Here is a 19,142-nt window from a genome sequence, read left to right as displayed (position 1 = left end):
TATTGTACCAAATACTTACAAATATATAATTTCATTTAATGCTCACAACTACTAGGAAAGATTTTAAGTCAGAGGAAATTATGTGATTTATAGCTAGAGTTCTGGGTCAAAAAAAAAGGCATCTGCTCTAAGAGTAAAATCATTGCTCCTATAGTATTTTGGTAATTCTTCTGTTGAAATTCAGACAACAACTATTAGAAAAAACGCACCCAGAGACACTGGTACATTTCCTCACCTGCGGATGGCCTGGTACACTGTAGCTGTAGCAGGCAGACTCTCCTAACACATTTTGAACTTCTTCAGTCTTGGAAGCCTGCTCTAAATTCAGAGAGAGCGCCATCTTTCTGGAAACCAAATCTTGACTGCTAAAATCCTGCTGCTGTTGATAGAGCATGCCTTTTATCATTTGCAAATGCACAGAGTCTGAAGAGCTTTTATTCATAGCATTGCTCTGCCTTTCGCCTGTGTCACTAAAATGCATCCCAGAGACAGCCTCAGCAAAGAAGCCATCTCTTACTTTCTTATCAACTTTGTCTGGAGCAGCGAAGTCACACTGGGGTGTGTTCTGATATTTCAGCCACTTGCTTTTGGTAGATATATTACTGAGAGGTGAAAGATCCCCTGTGATCTCTTCCCCAGATTCTTCAAAGAAAAAATTTTCACTTTGGTCCTTGGACTCAAAGCCAAAAGAAAGAAATGCTGACTCTTCACACAAGTTGAATACAGGGGAACGAGAGGACTTTTGCGTGTCACAGTTAATCACATGTGAGCAAGAATCTAAGTCAGGTGGCCCATCAGCAGGTGGCAAAGTAATAAGTGGAACTCGCATTCTACTTACTAATGGAAGCCGTTGAAGGTTCTTCTTCTCCAGAGAAACGGCTTTTTTCATTCCTGAAAGAAAACAGAATGCTCACTAAATAAAAACATACTATCAGTCGGTACTCAGGCTCTAGAAAACATTGTATATATATAAAGAGCAAAAGGCATCAACTTGTCCTGAAAAAACAAAAATCACATAATTTTATATCCACTTGAAAAAAATTAATGGTTTTAATCTCAAAAAATTACAGATTTCCAAGTTTGACTCACAGACATTGAAACTTTTTCAAGGCTGATAAACTTGAAGACCTTTTTTCTTTTCTACCTTAACTAAGGATTTTTCCCCTAGTTTCTTCATTATATTTATACAGCACTGAAGTTTTCAAGGAAACACTGGTGGCGAAGTGGTTAAGAGCTACAGCTGCTAACCAAAAGGTCACAGTTTAAATCTACCAAGTGTTCCTTGGAAACTCTACAGGGCAGTTCTACTCTGTCCAATAGGGTTGCTATGAGTCAGAATCAACTTGACGGCAGTGGATTGGGTTTGGTTATAAAACTAATAGGAAACCCTGGTAGTGTGGTAGTTAAGCGCAACAGCTGCTAACCAAGAGGTCGGCAGTTCGAATCCACCAGGCACTCCTTCGTAAACCCTAGGGGGCAGTTCTACTCTGTCCTATAGGGTTGCTGTGAGTCGGAATCAACTCGACAGCAATGGATTTGGGTTTTTGGTTTGTTTTCAAAGCGCTTTAAAGCCCAGAAAGGTTTTATTATTCTCATTTTACAGATGAGGTTACCAAGGCCTAAAGGTAACATGACTACCAACTGGCAAAGTCAAGACCCAAAACGAGTGTTTTATTCTCTATACTCCTTCTCTGGACACTGAAATGCCTGGTTCACTTTATATGACTATGTATTTGTAGCTTCCTGTATATATTTATTACTTATTAATGTGTTGACGATCAGGGCAAAGGAGATTTTAGCTGAAAGAGTTTTACAATTCCTCTGTCAGCAACTTTAGTAATAAATATATCCCTAAAAATATAAAATACTATCACAAATTGAAATCCATTTGAAAAGAATATAGAATTCCATTACTACGGTTCCTGTAAGGAAGTAAGAAAACTTTTCTGATGGAAAATAGGTATTTTTTTCTTCCTGCTCTCCAATTCCTTACATGACTTTGGGAAAGTCAAATGACTTCTCTAGATTTGCTTCCTCAACTGCAAAATGGGATTAATAATAACTGACTTATATATTTCATGGAGTTATTACATGAGAAATAAGGCAACTAATATGAAAAGTACTTCTCATAATTAAAAATTCTACATAAATAAAAGGCACTGTAGTAAACATATATTCAGATCGGCCACCTTCTTAAACAAGAACTTACTACTATAGTTGTAATGAATTTGAATGATCTCCATCTAACTGCCAGTGTTCTCTGAGATACCCAATTCTATAAAATGGTAAAATATATAATATGTAATTTTTAGGTAACTATATTATTTTTTTAGTTTATATTATTTTATATATTAAAAATCAAACCAGCCACCATCGAGTCGATTCCTACTCATAGTGACCCTGAAGGACAGAGTAGAACTGCCCCATGGGGTTCCCAAGGAGTGGCGGATGGATTTGAACTGCTGATCTTAGTTATCTAGTGCTGCTGAAACAGAAATACCATGAGTGGATGGCTTTAATAAACAAGTTTATTCTCTCACAGTCTAGCAGGCTAGAAGTCCAAATTCAGGGCATCAGCTCCAGGGGAAGGCTTTCTGTCAGCTCTAGAGGAAGGTCCTTGTCATCAATCTTCCCCTGGACTAGGAACCTCTCCAAGCAGGAACTCTGGATTCAAAGGACGTGCTTTGCTCCCAGCTCTGCTTTCTTGGTGGTGTAAGGTCCCCTTCTCTGCTCAATTCTCTCTTTTATATCTCAAAAGAGATTGGCTCAAGGCACAATCCAATCTTGTAGACTGAGTCCTGCCTCATTAAAATAACTGCTGCCTGTCCCAGCTCATTAACATCATAGAGGTAGGATTCACAACACACAGGAAAATCACATCAGATGACAAAATGGTGGACAATCACATAACGCTGGCAATCATGGCCTAGACAAATTGACAGATATTTTGGGGGCACACAATTCAATCCATGACACCCTCCATACTATAATGCTCTGTCCTCTTATTTTGCTTTGTTCTTTTTTTAACATTTACCTGACGTATTTATCTGTTTACTGCTTGTCTCTGCCACATGAATTTAAGCTCTCTGAAGAGACGTTTGAATATTTTATTCACTGTTGTAACCCCAGTGTCTATCATATTGTGTAGTAGACAGCAATAGATATTTGTTGAATAAATAATATTGCATGGGACCTAGCAAAGATGCCAATCACGCTTAAAGTTTTTATCTGACAATACTATGGCTTCCTATTTTATAATAATGTGCCCTTCTGATACTTATTGGAAATAAACTCTGGAGATCATTTGTGAAGCAGCAGAATAGTAGATAAGCCAGTGCATATTCTTTTATAAAGTATTAAGTTATGCTGTAACTCTAACAAATCAAACAGCACTGACCAAAAAAAAAACTTAAAACTCCATTAAAAAAGTAAAACATTCATTGAATAACTGTGAAAATCATCTATCATTCTACTGTCACTTCATTTGTTTTAGAATACCCACTCCTCCCATACTGACTCTCCCGTTTTTCTCTCCCATACCTTCTTGCTTTCCACCAACCACATCCATTAAATCTTCTCCAATCCAACTACCCATTCACATTACAAAGTTTTTTTTTTTTTTTTACATTATCCACCCATGACCAAAAGTATTACCTACAATTTTATCCCTCACCCAACATAACTTCAGAATCAGGGAAAGATACACTCATCAGATTATAAGAGAGAGGAAAAGAAAATTAGCAGAAGGGATGATACAGAATAGTTTAAAGCAGGAAATGACTCTAAGGGAAGAGCCAAACTGTATGAAAACAGAGTGTTGGCAGTGGCCATGGTGGTGGGACCAACTTAAGAGTTTCCTAATGTTGCTAGGATCAGTAAACAAAAAAGGGGAAACTAAGAGGTTATGTTAAGTTCAATCAATGGCATGAACAAGATAATCACAATGAGCCGTTCCCCTGGGAGAGGCAAAGCTCTGGAGTTACAGCTCTGAGAAGTATTGACAATGGTAGAAGACACTTTCAGAGGTCTGGGATGACAAAGGTTGGGAAGGCGAAGTAAGAAGGAACCAGAGAGCTAGAAGGACTCCCTGGGTGGTTAACACGGTCAGCTAAGAGAAAGGTTGGAGGTTCGAATATACCCAAAGGCATGTAGGAAGAAAAGCCTGGCAATCTACTTCTGAAAAATCAGCTATCGAGAACAGTTCTACTCTGATACAAAAGGGGTCACCGTGAGTCAGTATCAACTCTATAGCAACTGGTTTACTGGTTTAGAGAGCTAAAAGGGAGTGCTGGATTTGGAAGTAAAAGCTATCTGTAACAGAAAAAGTCAAAAGGCAAAAAGGGTTTGAGAAGGCTTTCAGGGGAAATGACATTGAATCTGGTTCCAAAATATTTTTAGTTCTGCATCAATCTCTCAGAAAAAAACTTCATTTTATAGGGACACACAGATAATAGAGCAATATGGTAACAACTATTGTCCAAGGTGAGAAAGTGAAAATCACCAGGAAAAGTTCTTGCTTTCAGGGCCGCCTCGGAGAATTCTAGCAAGAAATCTTCATCTCTTGAGGTCAGAGAAAAAGTAGAAACAGGACTCAATGTAGAGATCTTTTGTTCTGGTGATGTCACCTATCCAAAAAGAAATTATTGCTTAAGAGGGAATCATAAGATACAAAATTATAAACTGAAGTCTTATTACTGAATTTTTTTCCCAGTTTGAATGAATTTGTCATTGTATAATAAAAATTATTATTTCAAACACATCATGCAGTGCTACAATAGGAGCAAAGAACTATACATATGTCTTTTGAGAAAGGCAAAGTAAACTCACTTTCCCTTTCACTCACTACAATCCATCCACCTTGACTTTCTTTCACTTTCTCAAACACACCCATCTTTTTTCATCTTGGTATTGACACTTGCTGTTTCTTTTGCCTGCTATGTTCTTGACCCTACTCTTGCTGTAGCTGAAGAGGCCTTCCCTAATCATCCATTCTAAACTAGATTCCTCTTATGATTCAGAGAATTTTTACAGCTTTTTCTAAATAACAATTCTATTCGTTCTCTTAATTAACATCTCTCTCCACCTGCTGGTCTCTAAAGTATTTAAGGACAGTGATGTTGTATTCACCTCAGTCTTAAGATGTCTTACAAGTTCCTAACATGCTGAAGGCATTCAATAAACACTTGCTGAATTTCGATTTACTCATGAATTTATATCTCACAGTAAAATTTCTTAGCCTATTTATTTCAAGTATGTCCTACACATTTCTAATTAAGATTATACCTTGACTTTTTATATCATTTGTTACTATTCCTGGGACTCTTTTTCTGTTATAGTCTCTAACTGGTGTATTTTTATTGATTTATTTTAGTATTATCAATTTTTATTATTTAATCAATGCAATATTTATTGTACTTTAGATGAAGGTTTACAGAGCAAATTAGTTTCTCATTAAACAATTAATACACATATTGTTTTGTGACATTGGTTGCCAAACCATGACATGTCAACACTCTCCTCTTCTTGACCTTAGGTTCCCTGTTGTAAGCCTTCCTGTCCCCTCCTGCCTTCTCATCCTTGCCCCTGGGATGGTGTGCCCATTTAATCTCATTTTGTTTCATGGGCCTGTTTAATCTTTGAACAAAGGGTGAACCTCAGGAGTGACTTCAGTACTGAGTTAAAAGGGTGTCCGGGGGCTGTACTCTCTCTCTAACTGGTTTAGGGAAGCAATTTTTTCCCCCAAGTTTATCTTATCTTGTTTTATTAAGTCCTTCTTAAACTTCTACTAAGTTTTGATTGACTCTTCTAATTTTACTTCTTCCTAATATGCATGCCTCTCATTTTATGTCATATCGCAATAATCAAAACATCTTCAAATAATGAGGGAGATAGCAGTCATCCCTATTTGTTCTTGCTACAAACAAAAATTACTCTTCCATTTCACCATTAAATTAATGTCGGTTGGTTGCTGGTAAACATTCTTGATCATATTTAAAAATATCAACCAGTCTTAACGACTTTTATCCTTATAGTTCCTAATAGATTCATTTCTTGCAAGACTATCAACACTTTTTTACCACTAACAATGAAAATTCTGTTTATATACCTTATTGGCTTCCCACACAGTCCTCTCTGCTGATTTGAAATTATAATCCAAATAATGATATTCTGAATGTTCTGCATCTTTAGGAAGGAAACCTAAAATTGCTGTGGGGAAAAAAGCAGATATCTTTACATGACAGTTTATCCAACATCAAATAACTTCATAATGTTATATTTTACTCACAATTTACTTACAATTGTTTTCAGTGGTGTCCTTATCAGATTCTGCTATCTTTAGAAAATTGTCTTCAATATTAAAGTTTTCTTTATCTGGGAACTAGAAAACAGAGATCCATTTATCAGTTTATTTAGTAAAAAGAAAAGGTATACGTGTGTACATGGAGATACGTGTTACCATCACTGTTAGCTACTGCCGAGTCGATTCTGACTCACGGCGAACCCATATGTGTAGAAGAGAACTGATCCACAGGGTTTTCAAGGGTGTGACCTTTCGGAAGCAGATCTCCAGGCCTTGCTACTGAGGCACCTCTGGGTGGGTTTGAACCACCAACCTTTTGGTTAGTAGTGTAGCACTTAACCATTTGCACCACCCACAGACTCTACAGATATACACACATATGTATACATATATGTATACATACACACACATATACAATTTATAGTTATAATTTAAAAAACTAAAAGAAATAAGTATGAGGCCAGCTCTATTCAGGCAAAGCAGATTACACTGTATTTCATCAATTCTTATGACACATTTCTTTGCATCTTAACATCTCTGAAATAGGGATGTGACTTAAAAGCTACGGCATTTTCACATGTCTGTAGTCCTTTTTTTATAGTCCAGGTGCTTGACTACTAGCCGAAAGTTGGAGGTTTGAACGCACTCAGAAATACCTTGGAGGACAGGCCTGGCAATCTGCATCCAAAAGATCACAGCTTTGAAAACCCTATGGAGCAGTTCTGCTCTCTACATCTGGGATGGGTCATCATGAGTTGGAAGGGAATAGACAGCAAAAAACAACAACATAGCCCAGGCAGCAGTTGTAACATAGTTGCCATTGCTTTTGCACCTGCAAATATGTGCAGTTATAGGCATATTGTTAATATAATAATCACTTAAATATAAGTGTGTGCACTATTAATATTAGATACATTTTGTAATTAGACCTGTAACAGTAATTCTGCAATTAAATGTCTTCGAAAAGATTACACTATGATTTAACATTGAAATAAAGTTATTGTGTTCACAGAAAGGCAAGAAAAAAGAGCAGTATAATATGCAATAAAAATCTATGCTCAAATAAATCTACAAATGTTCTTTCAATAAATGTAACACTAAAAGTCTAAGTAATAAAGCGTTTTGTAATGTTTAATTGATCACTGTTTCTAGTGGCATATAACACAATGATGTTTTTTGTAATCAGTGCTAATCTGCTAAAAATATAATTTTTTTTTTTTTAATTCAAAGACTGCTATGTACAAACAATCTCATATTTATTCAAAAAAGCACTTATATCTGTTCGTAGGTCTGGTCATTTTGCTTTAGAATATTTTTTATAGACTAGGATATAAAATAGATGAGCACAGATTGCAAAACAATGTCACAAAAACATTTGTGTATAAATTTTTGAATGAAAAACTCATTTGTGCCATAAACTTTCACCTAGAACACAACAAAATTAAAAATATATATATAAGCATAACCGGCGTATATGAAAATAATCAGAAATAAAACAAACGGACAAAACACAGGAAATAAGAAATAGACACAAACTCTCTCTTTGATGAAACTAAGAAACTATGGTAAGTCTGAATTATACATAATATAAAGAGGATAGAAAAATGGCATAGACTTAACAGTAAGGAAGAAGTCAAACCTACTGCAGGAAAAGCCCAATAAGAAGTAAACTGATTTGCCCCAATAATCATGGGAAGACTCAGGAATTGGAGGCCACAGATGCCACTGATACCAAGTGCTGAAAACATCTGCCAGACAGTCCAGAAAGAGAAAAAAAAAAAAAAAAAGAGTGGGGCAGAAGTTACCAAAAGAAGCAATAAAAAAAGTTTCATAACCCACTGCCATCGAGTTGATTCCGACTCATAGCGACCCTATAGGACAGAGTAGAACTGCCTCATAGAGTTTCCAAGGAGCGCCTGGAGGATTCGAACTGCTGACCTTTTGGTTAGCAGCTGTAGCACTTAACCACTAGGCTACCAGGGTTTCCAAAAAGTTTCATAGGACTGGTGGAAATGTACCTGAGAGATGGAAAGATCCACTAAGCACCCAGTACATAGTATTAATAAGACAATACTATGCATATATGCATATATACTGTGTATTATTTTATATAAAAGACACATCACTGTGAACTTTTGGAATACCAGGAATAAAGAAAATATGCTAAACACTTCTAGAGGGAGAAGGTATTGCTAAATTTAAACTAAAAAATAAAAAGGCAGGGGGACAATGCAGAACAGAATCTAAATTTCTGATGGACCCCAGACTTCCTAGAGTGACGGAGGATGAATGAACCCCTTTAACTATTGCTCTGAGATAATATTTAAACCTTTAACCAAAAATATCCCCTGAAATCATCTTAAAATGGAACAATAGTTTAGCTTAACTAGCAAAAAAGGTCTGCCTTGAGACTTATGCTCTTTTAAGAACTATATATACGGGATCAGATTGACAACAGCAACTCAAAAGATTAGATAGGAACCTTAGAGGGCACTGAGTTTATGTTAATGAGGGAGGAACAACTCAGAAAAGGAGAGTAAGAATGATAGCACAACTTGAAGAATGTAATCAATGTCACTAAATTGTACATGTAGAAACCATTAAGAAAAAGAGAGAATGTTGACCAAAAAGCCAAACCAAACCCACTGTGGACAAGTCAATTCCGACTCATAGCGACATTGGGATAAACATACCTACTGTCACTGAACAATTTCTGTGGAAACTGTCAAATAGGAACCTAGCTTGTTATATAAATTTTCATCAAAAACTCAATAAAATATTACAAAAGGAAAAGGAAGATCTTATAAAAATTCTATATCTTATCTAATTTTATTCTGTAAGAAAAACCCATTGCCATTGAGTCGATTCCAATTCATGGCGACATGCAAAATCCACAAGAGAACACCTCCCATGCTGCCTTTCTTAGGAGCTACTCAAGGATGTGCTCCAGGAAAACAAGAAGTAAAAAATGATACTGGTGAGGAGTGAGCTTCTTGGATCAAGTAGACACATGAGACTATATGGACAGCTCCTGTCTGGAGGGGAGATGAGACGGCAGGAGGGGTTAGAAGCTGCCTGAATAGACACGGAAATAGAGGATGGAGAGAAGGAATGTGCTGTCTCATTAGGGAGAGAGCAACTAGGAATATATAGCAAGGTATATATAAATTTTTGTATGAGAGACTGACTTGATTTGTAATCTTTCACTAAAAGCACAATAAAAATTAAAATAAAATAAAAACACAAGAACTAAAGACATGGTGACCAGGATATAGACAACCCAAACTAGGAAAGGGCATTCCCAAGATGTCAACTATAAAGTAGAGACTGGAGCAGATCAATGAGAACCTCAAAAGAGAGGTCCCTAAGAAAGAAATAGAACTGACAAATTATCAGCTATATTTGTATGGACACTGTATTGAAGAGTATAAAGTTTCTGGAGGGTGTGGAAAAACTTAGTCCCAATACTCAACGAAAACTAAGCAAATGGAAAATAAGATAATTATAAACTGAGAAAAAAATTATACGGGAAAGGAATTGTTTCACAGTATTCTACCTGACTTAGCACTGAAAATATTAACACATAGCAGTGAAAATAGTAACACATTTATAATAAGAAACCATTGAATATAGATTTATCAAAAACTGATGATATAGCTATAATAGGAATCTGTGAAAATATAAAAGGGGAATTCAGAAATAACTTATTTTACTTAACATGGCCACTGAAATCGTTAGCTATTCTGAAAGACAGTGCAAAACCGTGATACTATCTAATAAAAGCATCAAGATATATTACATAAAAAGCATTAAATGAAGAATTAAGAGATCTGGGCTCCAGAAGAAAAACACTGACAGATCTATTATATAAATACTAAAAATTTATTTTTAAAAACTCATAATCATAATACTGATAAATTGGGGAAAATGACAAAGTTAATTTTCTTAATATGCAAAGAGCTCCTATAAATCAAATACATAAATAATATGTAGAGAATCTCTATAACAAAATTATAAAACATTATCAGAAGAAATTAAAGAAGAGTGAAATATATGGAGAAAAATATTACCAAATTGAAAATATATCAATATTGTAAAAATGTCAAGGAGGCGGGGACAAGATGGCGGACTAGGTGGACACTACCTCGGATCCCTCTTGCTACAAATACTCAGAAAAACAAGTGAATCGATCACATGCATAACAATCTACGAACCCTGAACAACAAACACAGATTTAGAGACGGAGAACAAACAAATACGGGGAAGCAGCGATTGTTCTCGGAGCCTGGAGCCAGCATCCCAGTCAGCGGATTTTCTGGAAAAACTAGTTTCCCAGTGATGGCTCGGAGACAGCAGTCCATATCAAACCACATAAAGAAGCACACCATGACAGCTTCTACAACCCCCCAAACAAAAGAATCAAAATCTTTCCCAAATGAAGATACAATTCTGGAATCATCAGATACACAATATAAAAAACTAATTTACAGAATGCTTCAAGACATCACAAACGAAATAAGGCAAACTGCAGAAAAAGCCAAGGAACACACTGATAAAACTGTTGAAGAACTCAAAAAGATTATTCAAGAACATAGTGGAAAAATTAATAAGTTGCAAGAATCCATAGAGAGACAGCATGAAGAAATCCAAAACATTAACAATAAAATTACAGAGTTAGACAACGCAATAGGAAGTCAGAGGAGCAGACTCGAGCAATTAGAATGCAGACTGGGACATCTGGAGGACCAGGGAATTAACACCAACATAGCTGAAAAAAAATCAGATAAAAGAATTTAAAAAAATGAAGAAACCCTAAGAATCATGTGGGACTCTATCAACAAGGATAACTTGTGGGTGATTGGAGTCCCAGAACAGGGAGGGAGGACAGAAAACACACAGAAAATAGTTGAAGATCTGCTGACACAAAACTTCCCTGACATCATGAAAGACGAAAGGATATCTATCCAAGATGCACATCGAACCCCATTTAAGATTGATCCAAAAAGAAAAACACCAAGACATATTATTATCAAACTTCCCAAAACCAAAGATAAAGAGAAAATTTTAAAAGCAGCCAGGGAGAAAAGAAAAGTTTCCTTCAAGGGAGAATCAATAAGAATAAGTTCAGACGACTCAGCAGAAACCATGCAGGCAAGAAGGGAATGGAACGACATATACAGAGCACTGAAGGAGAAAAACTGCCAGCCAAGGATCATATATCCAGCAAAACTCTCTCTGAAATATGAAGGCAAAATTAAGATATTTACAGATAAACACAAGTTTAGAGAATTTGCAAAAACCAAACCAAAGCTACAAGAAATACTAAAGGATATTGTTTGGTCAGAAAACCAATAACATCAGATACCAGCACAACACAAGGTCACAAAACAGAACATCCTGATATCAATTCAAATAGGGAAACCACAAAAACAAATCAAGATTAATTAAAAAAAAAAAAAATGCTCATAACAGGGAATCACTGAAGTCAATATATAAAAGATCACAATAATCAAAAACAGGGACTAAATACAGGAGGCATAGAACTGCCAGATGGAGAGTGATACAAAGCGACATAGAAAAACACAAGTTAGGTTTTTACTTAGAAAAATAGGGGTAAATAATAAGGTAACCACAAAGAGATATAACAACTCCATAACTCAAGATAAAAGCCAAGAAAAATGTAACGACTCAACAAACATAAAGTCAAACACTACGAAAATGAGGATCTCACAATTTACTAAGAAAAACGCCTCAGCACAAAAAAGTATGTGGAAAAATGAAATTGTCAACAACACACATAAAAAGGCATCAAAATCACAACACTAAACACTTATTTATCTATAATAACGCTGAATGTAAATGGACTAAATGCACCAATAAAGAGACAGAGAGTCTCGGGCTGGATAAAGAAACACGATCCATCTATATGCTGCCTACAAGAGACACACCTTAGACTTAGAGACACAAACTAAAACTCAAAGGATGGAAAAAAATATATCAAGCAAACAATAAGCAAAAAAGAAGAGGAGTAGCAATATTAATTTCTGACAAAATAGACTTCAGACTTAAATCCACCACAAAGGATAAAGAAGGACACTACATAATGATAAAAGGGACAATTGATCAGGAAGACATAACCATATTAAATATTTATGCACCCAATAACAGGGCTGCAAGATACATAAATCAAATTTTAACAGAACTGAAAAGTGAGATAGACACTCCACAGTTATAGTAGGAGACTTCAACACACCACTTTCGGAGAAGGACAGGACATCCAGTAAGAAGCTCAACAGAGACACGGAAGACCTAATTACAACAATCAACCAACTTGACCTCATTGACTTATACAGAACTCTCAACCCAACTGCTGCAAAGTATACTTTTTTTTCTAGCGCACATGGAACATTCTCTAGAATAGACCACATATTAGGTCATAAAACAAACCTTTGCAGAATCCAAAACATCGAAATATTACAAAGCATCTTCTCAGACCACAAGGCAATAAAACTAGAAATCAATAACAGAAAAACTAGGGAAAAGAAATCAAATACTTGGAAACTGAACAATACCCTCCTGAAAAAAAGACTGGGTTATAGAAGACATCAAGGAGGGAATAAGGAAATTCATAGAATGCAAAGAGAATGAAAATACTTCCTATCAAAACCTCTGGGACACAGCAAAAGCAGTGCTCAGAGGCCAATTTATATCGATAAATGCACACATACAAAAAGAAGAAAGAGCCAAAATCAGAGAACTGTCCCTACAACTTGAACAAATAGAAAGTGAGCAACAAAAGAATCCATCAGGCACCAGAAGAAAACAAATAATAAAAATTAGAGCTGAACTAAATGAATTAGAGAACAGAAAAACAATTGAAAGAATTAACAAAGCCAAAAGCTGGTTCTTTGAAAAAATTAACAAAATTGATAAACCATTGGCTAGACTGACTAAAGAAATACAGGAAAGGAAACAAACCCGAATAAGAAACGAGAAAGACCACATCACAACAGAACCAAATGAAATTAAAAGAATCATTTCAGATTATTATGAAAAATTGTACTCTAACAAATTTGAAAACCTAGAAGAAATGGATGAATTCCTGGAAAAACACTACCTACCTAAACTAACACATTCAGAAGTAGAACAACTAAATAGACCCATAACAAAAAAAGAGATTGAAACGGTAATCAAAAAACCCCCAACAAAAAAAAGCCCTGGCCCGGACGGCTTCACTGCAGAGTTCCACCAAACTTTCAGAGAAGAGTTAACACCACTACTATTAAAGGTATTTCAAAGCATAGAAAATGACGGAATACTACCCAACTCATTCTATGAAGCCACCATCTCCCTGATACCAAAACCAGGTAAAGACATTACAAAAAAAGAAAATTACAGACCTATATCCCTCATGAACATAGATGCAAAAATCCTCAACAAAATTCTAGCCAATAGAATTCAACAACATATCAAAAAAATAATTCACCATGATCAAGTGGGATTTATATCAGGTATGCAAGGCTGCTTTAATATCAGAAAAACCATTAACGTAATCCACCACATAAATAAAACAAAAGACAAAAACCACATGATCTTACCAATTGATGCAGAAAAGGCATTTGACAAAGTCCAACACCCATTCATGATAAAAACTCTCACCAAAATAGGAATGGAAGGAAAATTCCTCAACATAGTAAAGGGCATCTATGCAAAGCCAACAGCCAATATCACTCCAAATGGAGAGAACCTGAAAGCATTTCCCTTGAGAACAGGAACCAGACAAGGATGCCCTTTATCCCCGCTCTTATTCAACATTGTGCTAGAAGTCCTAGCCAGGGCAATTAGGCTAGACAAAGAAATAAAAGGCATCCGGATTGGCAAGGAGGAAGTAAAATTATCTCTATTTACAGATGACATGATCTTATACACAGAAAACTCTAAGGAATCCTCCAGAAAACTACTGAAACTAATAGAAGAGTTTGGCAGAGTCTCAGGTTATAAAATAAACATACAAAAATCACTTGGATTCCTCTACATCAACAAAAAGAACATCGAAGAGGAAATAACCAAATCAATACCATTCACAGTAGCCCCCAAGAAGATAAAATACTTAGGAATAAATCTTACCAACGATGTAAAAGACCTATACAAAGAAAACTACAAAGCTCTACTACAAGAAATTCAAAAGGACTTACTTAAGTGGAAAAACATACCTTGCCCATGGATAGGAAGACTTAACATAGTAAAAATGTCTATTCTACCAAAAGCCATCTATACATACAATGCACTTCCGATCCAAATTCCAATGTCATTTTTTAAGGTGATAGAGAAACAAATCACCAATTTCATATGGAAGGGAAAGAAGCCTCGGATAAGCAAAGCATTACTGAAAAAGAAGAAGAAAGTGGGAGGCCTCACTCCACCTGATTTCAGAAGCTATTATACAGCCACAGTAGGCAAAACAGCCTGGTACTGGTACAACAACAGACACATAGACCAATGGAACAGAATTGAGAACCCAGATATAAATCCATCCACGTATGAGCAGCTGATATTTGACAAAGGACCAGTGTCAGTTAATTGGGGAAAAGATAGTCTTTTTAACAAATGGTGCTGGCATAACTGGATATTCATTTGCAAAAAAAATGAAACAGGACCCATACCTCACACCATGCACAAAAACTAACTCCAAATGGATCAAAGACCTAAACATAAAGACTAAAACGATAAAGATCATGGAAGAAAAAATAGGGACAACCTTAGGAGCCCTAATACAAGGCATAAACAGAATACAAAACATTACCAAAAATGACGAAGAGAAACCAGATAACTGGGAGCTCCTAAAAATCAAACACCTATGCTTATCTAAAAAAAACAATAAATCCACTATTTTTAACCAAAAGAGTAAAAAGACCACCTACAGACTGGAAAAGAATTTTCAGCTATGACATCTCCGACCAGCACCTGATCTCTAAAATCTACATGACTCTGTCAAAACTCAACCACAAAAAGACAAACAACCCAATCAAGAAGTGGGCAAAGGATATGAACACACACTTCACTAAAGAAGATATTCAGGCAACCAACAGATACATGAGAAAATTATCTCGATCATTAGCCATTAGAGAAATGCAAATTAAAACTACGATGAGATTCCATCTCACACCAACAAGGCTGACATTAATCCAAAAAACACAAAATAATAAATGTTGGAGAGGCTGCGGAGAGATTGGAACTCTCATACACTGCTGGTGGGAATGTAAAATGGTACAACCACTTTGGAAATCTATCTGGCGTTATCTTAAAAAGTTAGAAATAGAACTACCATACAACCCAGAAATCCTACTCCTCGGAATATACCCTAGAGAAACAAGAGCCTTCACACAAACAGATATATGCACACCCGTGTTTATTGCAGCTCTGTTTACAATAGCAAAAAGCTGGAAGCAACCAAGGTGTCCATCTACGGATGAATGGGTAAATAAATTGTGGTATATTCACACAATGGAATACTACGCATCGATAAAGAACAGTGACAAATCTGTCAAACATTTCATAACATAGAGGAACCTGGAAGGCATTATGCTGAGCGAAATCAGTCAGAGGCAAAAGGACAAATATTGTATAAGACCACTATTATAAGATCTTGAGAAATAGTATAAACTGAGGAGAACACATACTTTTGTGGTTACGAGGAGGGGAGGGAGGGAGGGAAGGAGAGGGTTTTTTTACTGATTAATTAGCTGAAAAGAACTGCTTTAGGTGAAGGAAAGGACAACACTCAATACATGGAAGGTCAGCTCAACTGGACTGGACTGGACCAAAAGCAAAGAAGCTTCCAGGATAAACTGAATACTTCAAAGGTCAGCGGAGCAAGGGCGGGGGTTCGGGAACCATGGTTAAGGGGACTTCTAAGTCAATTGGCAAAATAATTCTATTATGAAAACATTCTGCATCCCACTTTGAAATGCGGCGTCTGGGGTCTTAAAAGCTAACAATCGGCCATCTAAGATGCATCAATTGGTCTCAACCCACCTGGAGCAAAGGAGAATGAAGAACACCAAGGTCACACGACAACTAAGAGCCCAAGAGACAGAGAGGGCCACATGAACTAGAGACATACATTATTCTGAGACCAGAAGATCTAGTTGGTGCCCGGCCACAACCGATGACTGCCCTGACAGGGAGCACAATAGAGAATCCCTGAGGGAGCAGGAGATAAGTGGGATGCAGACCCCAAATTCTCATAAAAAGACCATACTTAATGGTCTAGACATGACTAGAGGAATCCCGGTGGTCATGGTCCCCAAACCTTCTGTTGGCACAGGACGGGATCCAACCCCGAAGACAATTCATCAGACATGAAAGGGACTGGACAGTGGGTGGGAGAGAGATGCTGATGAAGAGTGAACTAATAATATCAGGTGGACACTTGAGACTGTGTTGGCATCTCCTGTCTGGAGGGGGGATGGGAGGATAGAGAGAGTTGGAGGCTGCCAAAGTTTTCACGAAAGGAGAGACTGGAAGGGCTGACTCATTGGGGGAGAGCAAGTGGGAGTAAGGAGTAAGATGTATATTAACTTATATGTGACAGTCTGACTTGATTTGTAAACGTTCACTTGAAGCTCAATAAAAGTTAATAAAAAATATATATATATAAAACAAAACAAAACAAAAATGTCAAGTCTCCCCAAGATCTATAAATGTAATGAAATTCCAGTCAGATTCCCAGCATGTTTATGTGTATGTGTGGAAATTGATAAGCTAAAAAAAAAAAAATGTATACAGAAGTGCAAATGACTAAGAAGAATAAGGTGGGAAGATTAAAAGATGCATGCAAACACATGCTTTACAAGAGACTTCTAAAACTACAGACTAATGAATCAGGATAGAAACGAGAAACAGATCCACAATATATAGATGCTTAATTTATGGCAATGCAAAGTAATGAAGAACAGACAGCCTTTTCAATAAAGATTGTTGAGTCAACTGGATATCCACATGGGAAAATTATGAAACTTTATCCCTATCTCAATACATAAAGACTAATTGCAGATGAAGTATAGAAAGGTAAAATAAGAAAGCTTCCAGAAGATAATATGAGCTATCTTTATGACTTTGAGGTAGAGAAACACTTCCTAGAGAAGACAAAAAAGTACTAATCATAAAGAAACAATGGATAACTGTATGACATTAAAAATTATAAACTTCTGGAGGCGGAGCCAAGATGGCAGAATAGACAGACTTTCCAGCGAGCCCTCTTTCCAACAAAGACCCAAAAAAACAAGTGAAACGAGTATATTTGCGACAAGCTTAGAGCCCTGAGCATCAAAGGTAAGCTTAACAAACGAACTGAGTTGCAGGGGAAGGAAGAGACCATTCAGAAGCGGAGAGGAGTTACCAGACATGAATCATGGAAAGCCCTCAGGAACCATTCCCGGAGCCGCGGCAGGCTGGTCCTAGCATTCGGGCGCAGTTTCCTCAGGAAGAAGCAGCCAGCAGCACAGTCTACTCACACCTCTGGAGCCTAAGGAGAACGGCGCTCTCGGCAAATTCTAAGTATGTGCATACATTTTACCGTGCCCCCCCCCCACCCCCAAGCTGGCCTCAGCAGCTGAATCCCTGGGCCTGAGATAGACCCTGGTGAGCACGTAGAGCCATCCTCCCCACCTTGGGGAAGGAAAAAATTTGCACTTGGATGAAAAGATAATTTGCTGGCTCCATTAACTGGGGGATCTCAGGACCGAAGCAACTTCTGTCCAGGCATAGACCGTCCGTGGACCTTGAGCACCTTTCCCTTCTGCATGGACCTGTGTGGGCCTATTTTGGGAGAACAGGCCCTTGTTGGCAGACTCCAACCATTTCAGCTGTGCAGGGGAGAGGTAGGTGTTTGATGTTTGACATTGCTTTGCCTATTAAACAAGGTCCTCACCTACCCACAACAGGGACCTAAGGACTGGTGGCCCCACTTGGATAGCGCAGCCACCTGCAACAGGGGCCCAGGGATAACTGGTACCTCCCAGTCCTTACAAAAAAATCTTTGGGTGCCCATGGTCCATCTGCAGAGTCCACCCACCAGCACACTCTAGGGAACAGAGATATATTTTCCTCAGAGACACTTGGGGTTCGGTTCTCAGCCCCCTGCCTTGTTCAGAGCGTGACCCCCTGCTGCAATCAGATACAGGTATCTATGCCAAAAACCCTGCCCCCCAAGACTGTAGGACAGAGCCTGTACGACACACTTGATATCAGCTACCTGGAAACCTGAGCTGAATTCATACAAGAAAACTTAATGGAATCCTAGACTCATATACCTGATAACACCTCTAGCCAGCTGGGGACAGGACACCAGAGCTCCAAAGGCAAAAATAATCAAGCTAGCTCACTCAAGCAACCCATAGGGATATATCAAAACAAAACGAAGCAAGCAGCTATGACACAGTAAGCAAGCATAAACTAATACAATAACTTACAGATGGCTCAGAGACAACAGTCAACATCAGGCCACATAAACAAACAGACCATGATCACCTCAACAGGCTCTCAAAACAAAGAACCCAGGGATCTTCTAGATGAAAGTGCATTCCTGGAATTACCTGATGCAGAACACAAAAGTTTAATATCAGAACCCTTCAAGACATCAGGAAAGAAATAAGGCAATATGCAGAACAAGCCAAGGAACACACAGATAAAGCAACTGAAGAAATTAGAAAGATTATTCAGGAACATAATAAGAAGTTTAACAAGCTGGAAAAATAAATAGACAGCAATCAGAAATTCAGAAGATTAACAATAAAATTACAGAATTAGACAACTCAATAGAAAGTCAGAAGAGTAGAAC

At 37.2% G+C, this 19,142-nt stretch overlaps 1 protein-coding gene across 1 annotated transcript in view; it reads right to left on the bottom strand.

The window, feature by feature from the left end:
* Window positions 1–19,142, bottom strand: part of ZGRF1 (zinc finger GRF-type containing 1) — a 99,843-nt gene that overhangs the window by 40,422 nt on the left and 40,279 nt on the right. The window contains exons 10-13 of the mRNA XM_049885494.1: window positions 6,298–6,379; window positions 6,107–6,207; window positions 4,502–4,625; window positions 236–891 (exon numbers count right to left, since the gene is read on the bottom strand). Coding sequence (XP_049741451.1) covers window positions 236–891; window positions 4,502–4,625; window positions 6,107–6,207; window positions 6,298–6,379 — 963 coding nt within the window. The remainder of the gene's footprint in view (window positions 1–235; window positions 892–4,501; window positions 4,626–6,106; window positions 6,208–6,297; window positions 6,380–19,142) is intronic.

The sequence above is a fragment of the Elephas maximus genome, chromosome 5, assembly GCF_024166365.1.
Source record: "Elephas maximus indicus isolate mEleMax1 chromosome 5, mEleMax1 primary haplotype, whole genome shotgun sequence".
Taxonomy (NCBI): Eukaryota; Metazoa; Chordata; class Mammalia; order Proboscidea; family Elephantidae; genus Elephas; species Elephas maximus.
Note: the sequence above shows the minus strand (reverse complement) of the source record. Positions and strands in the feature narration are given on the sequence as shown.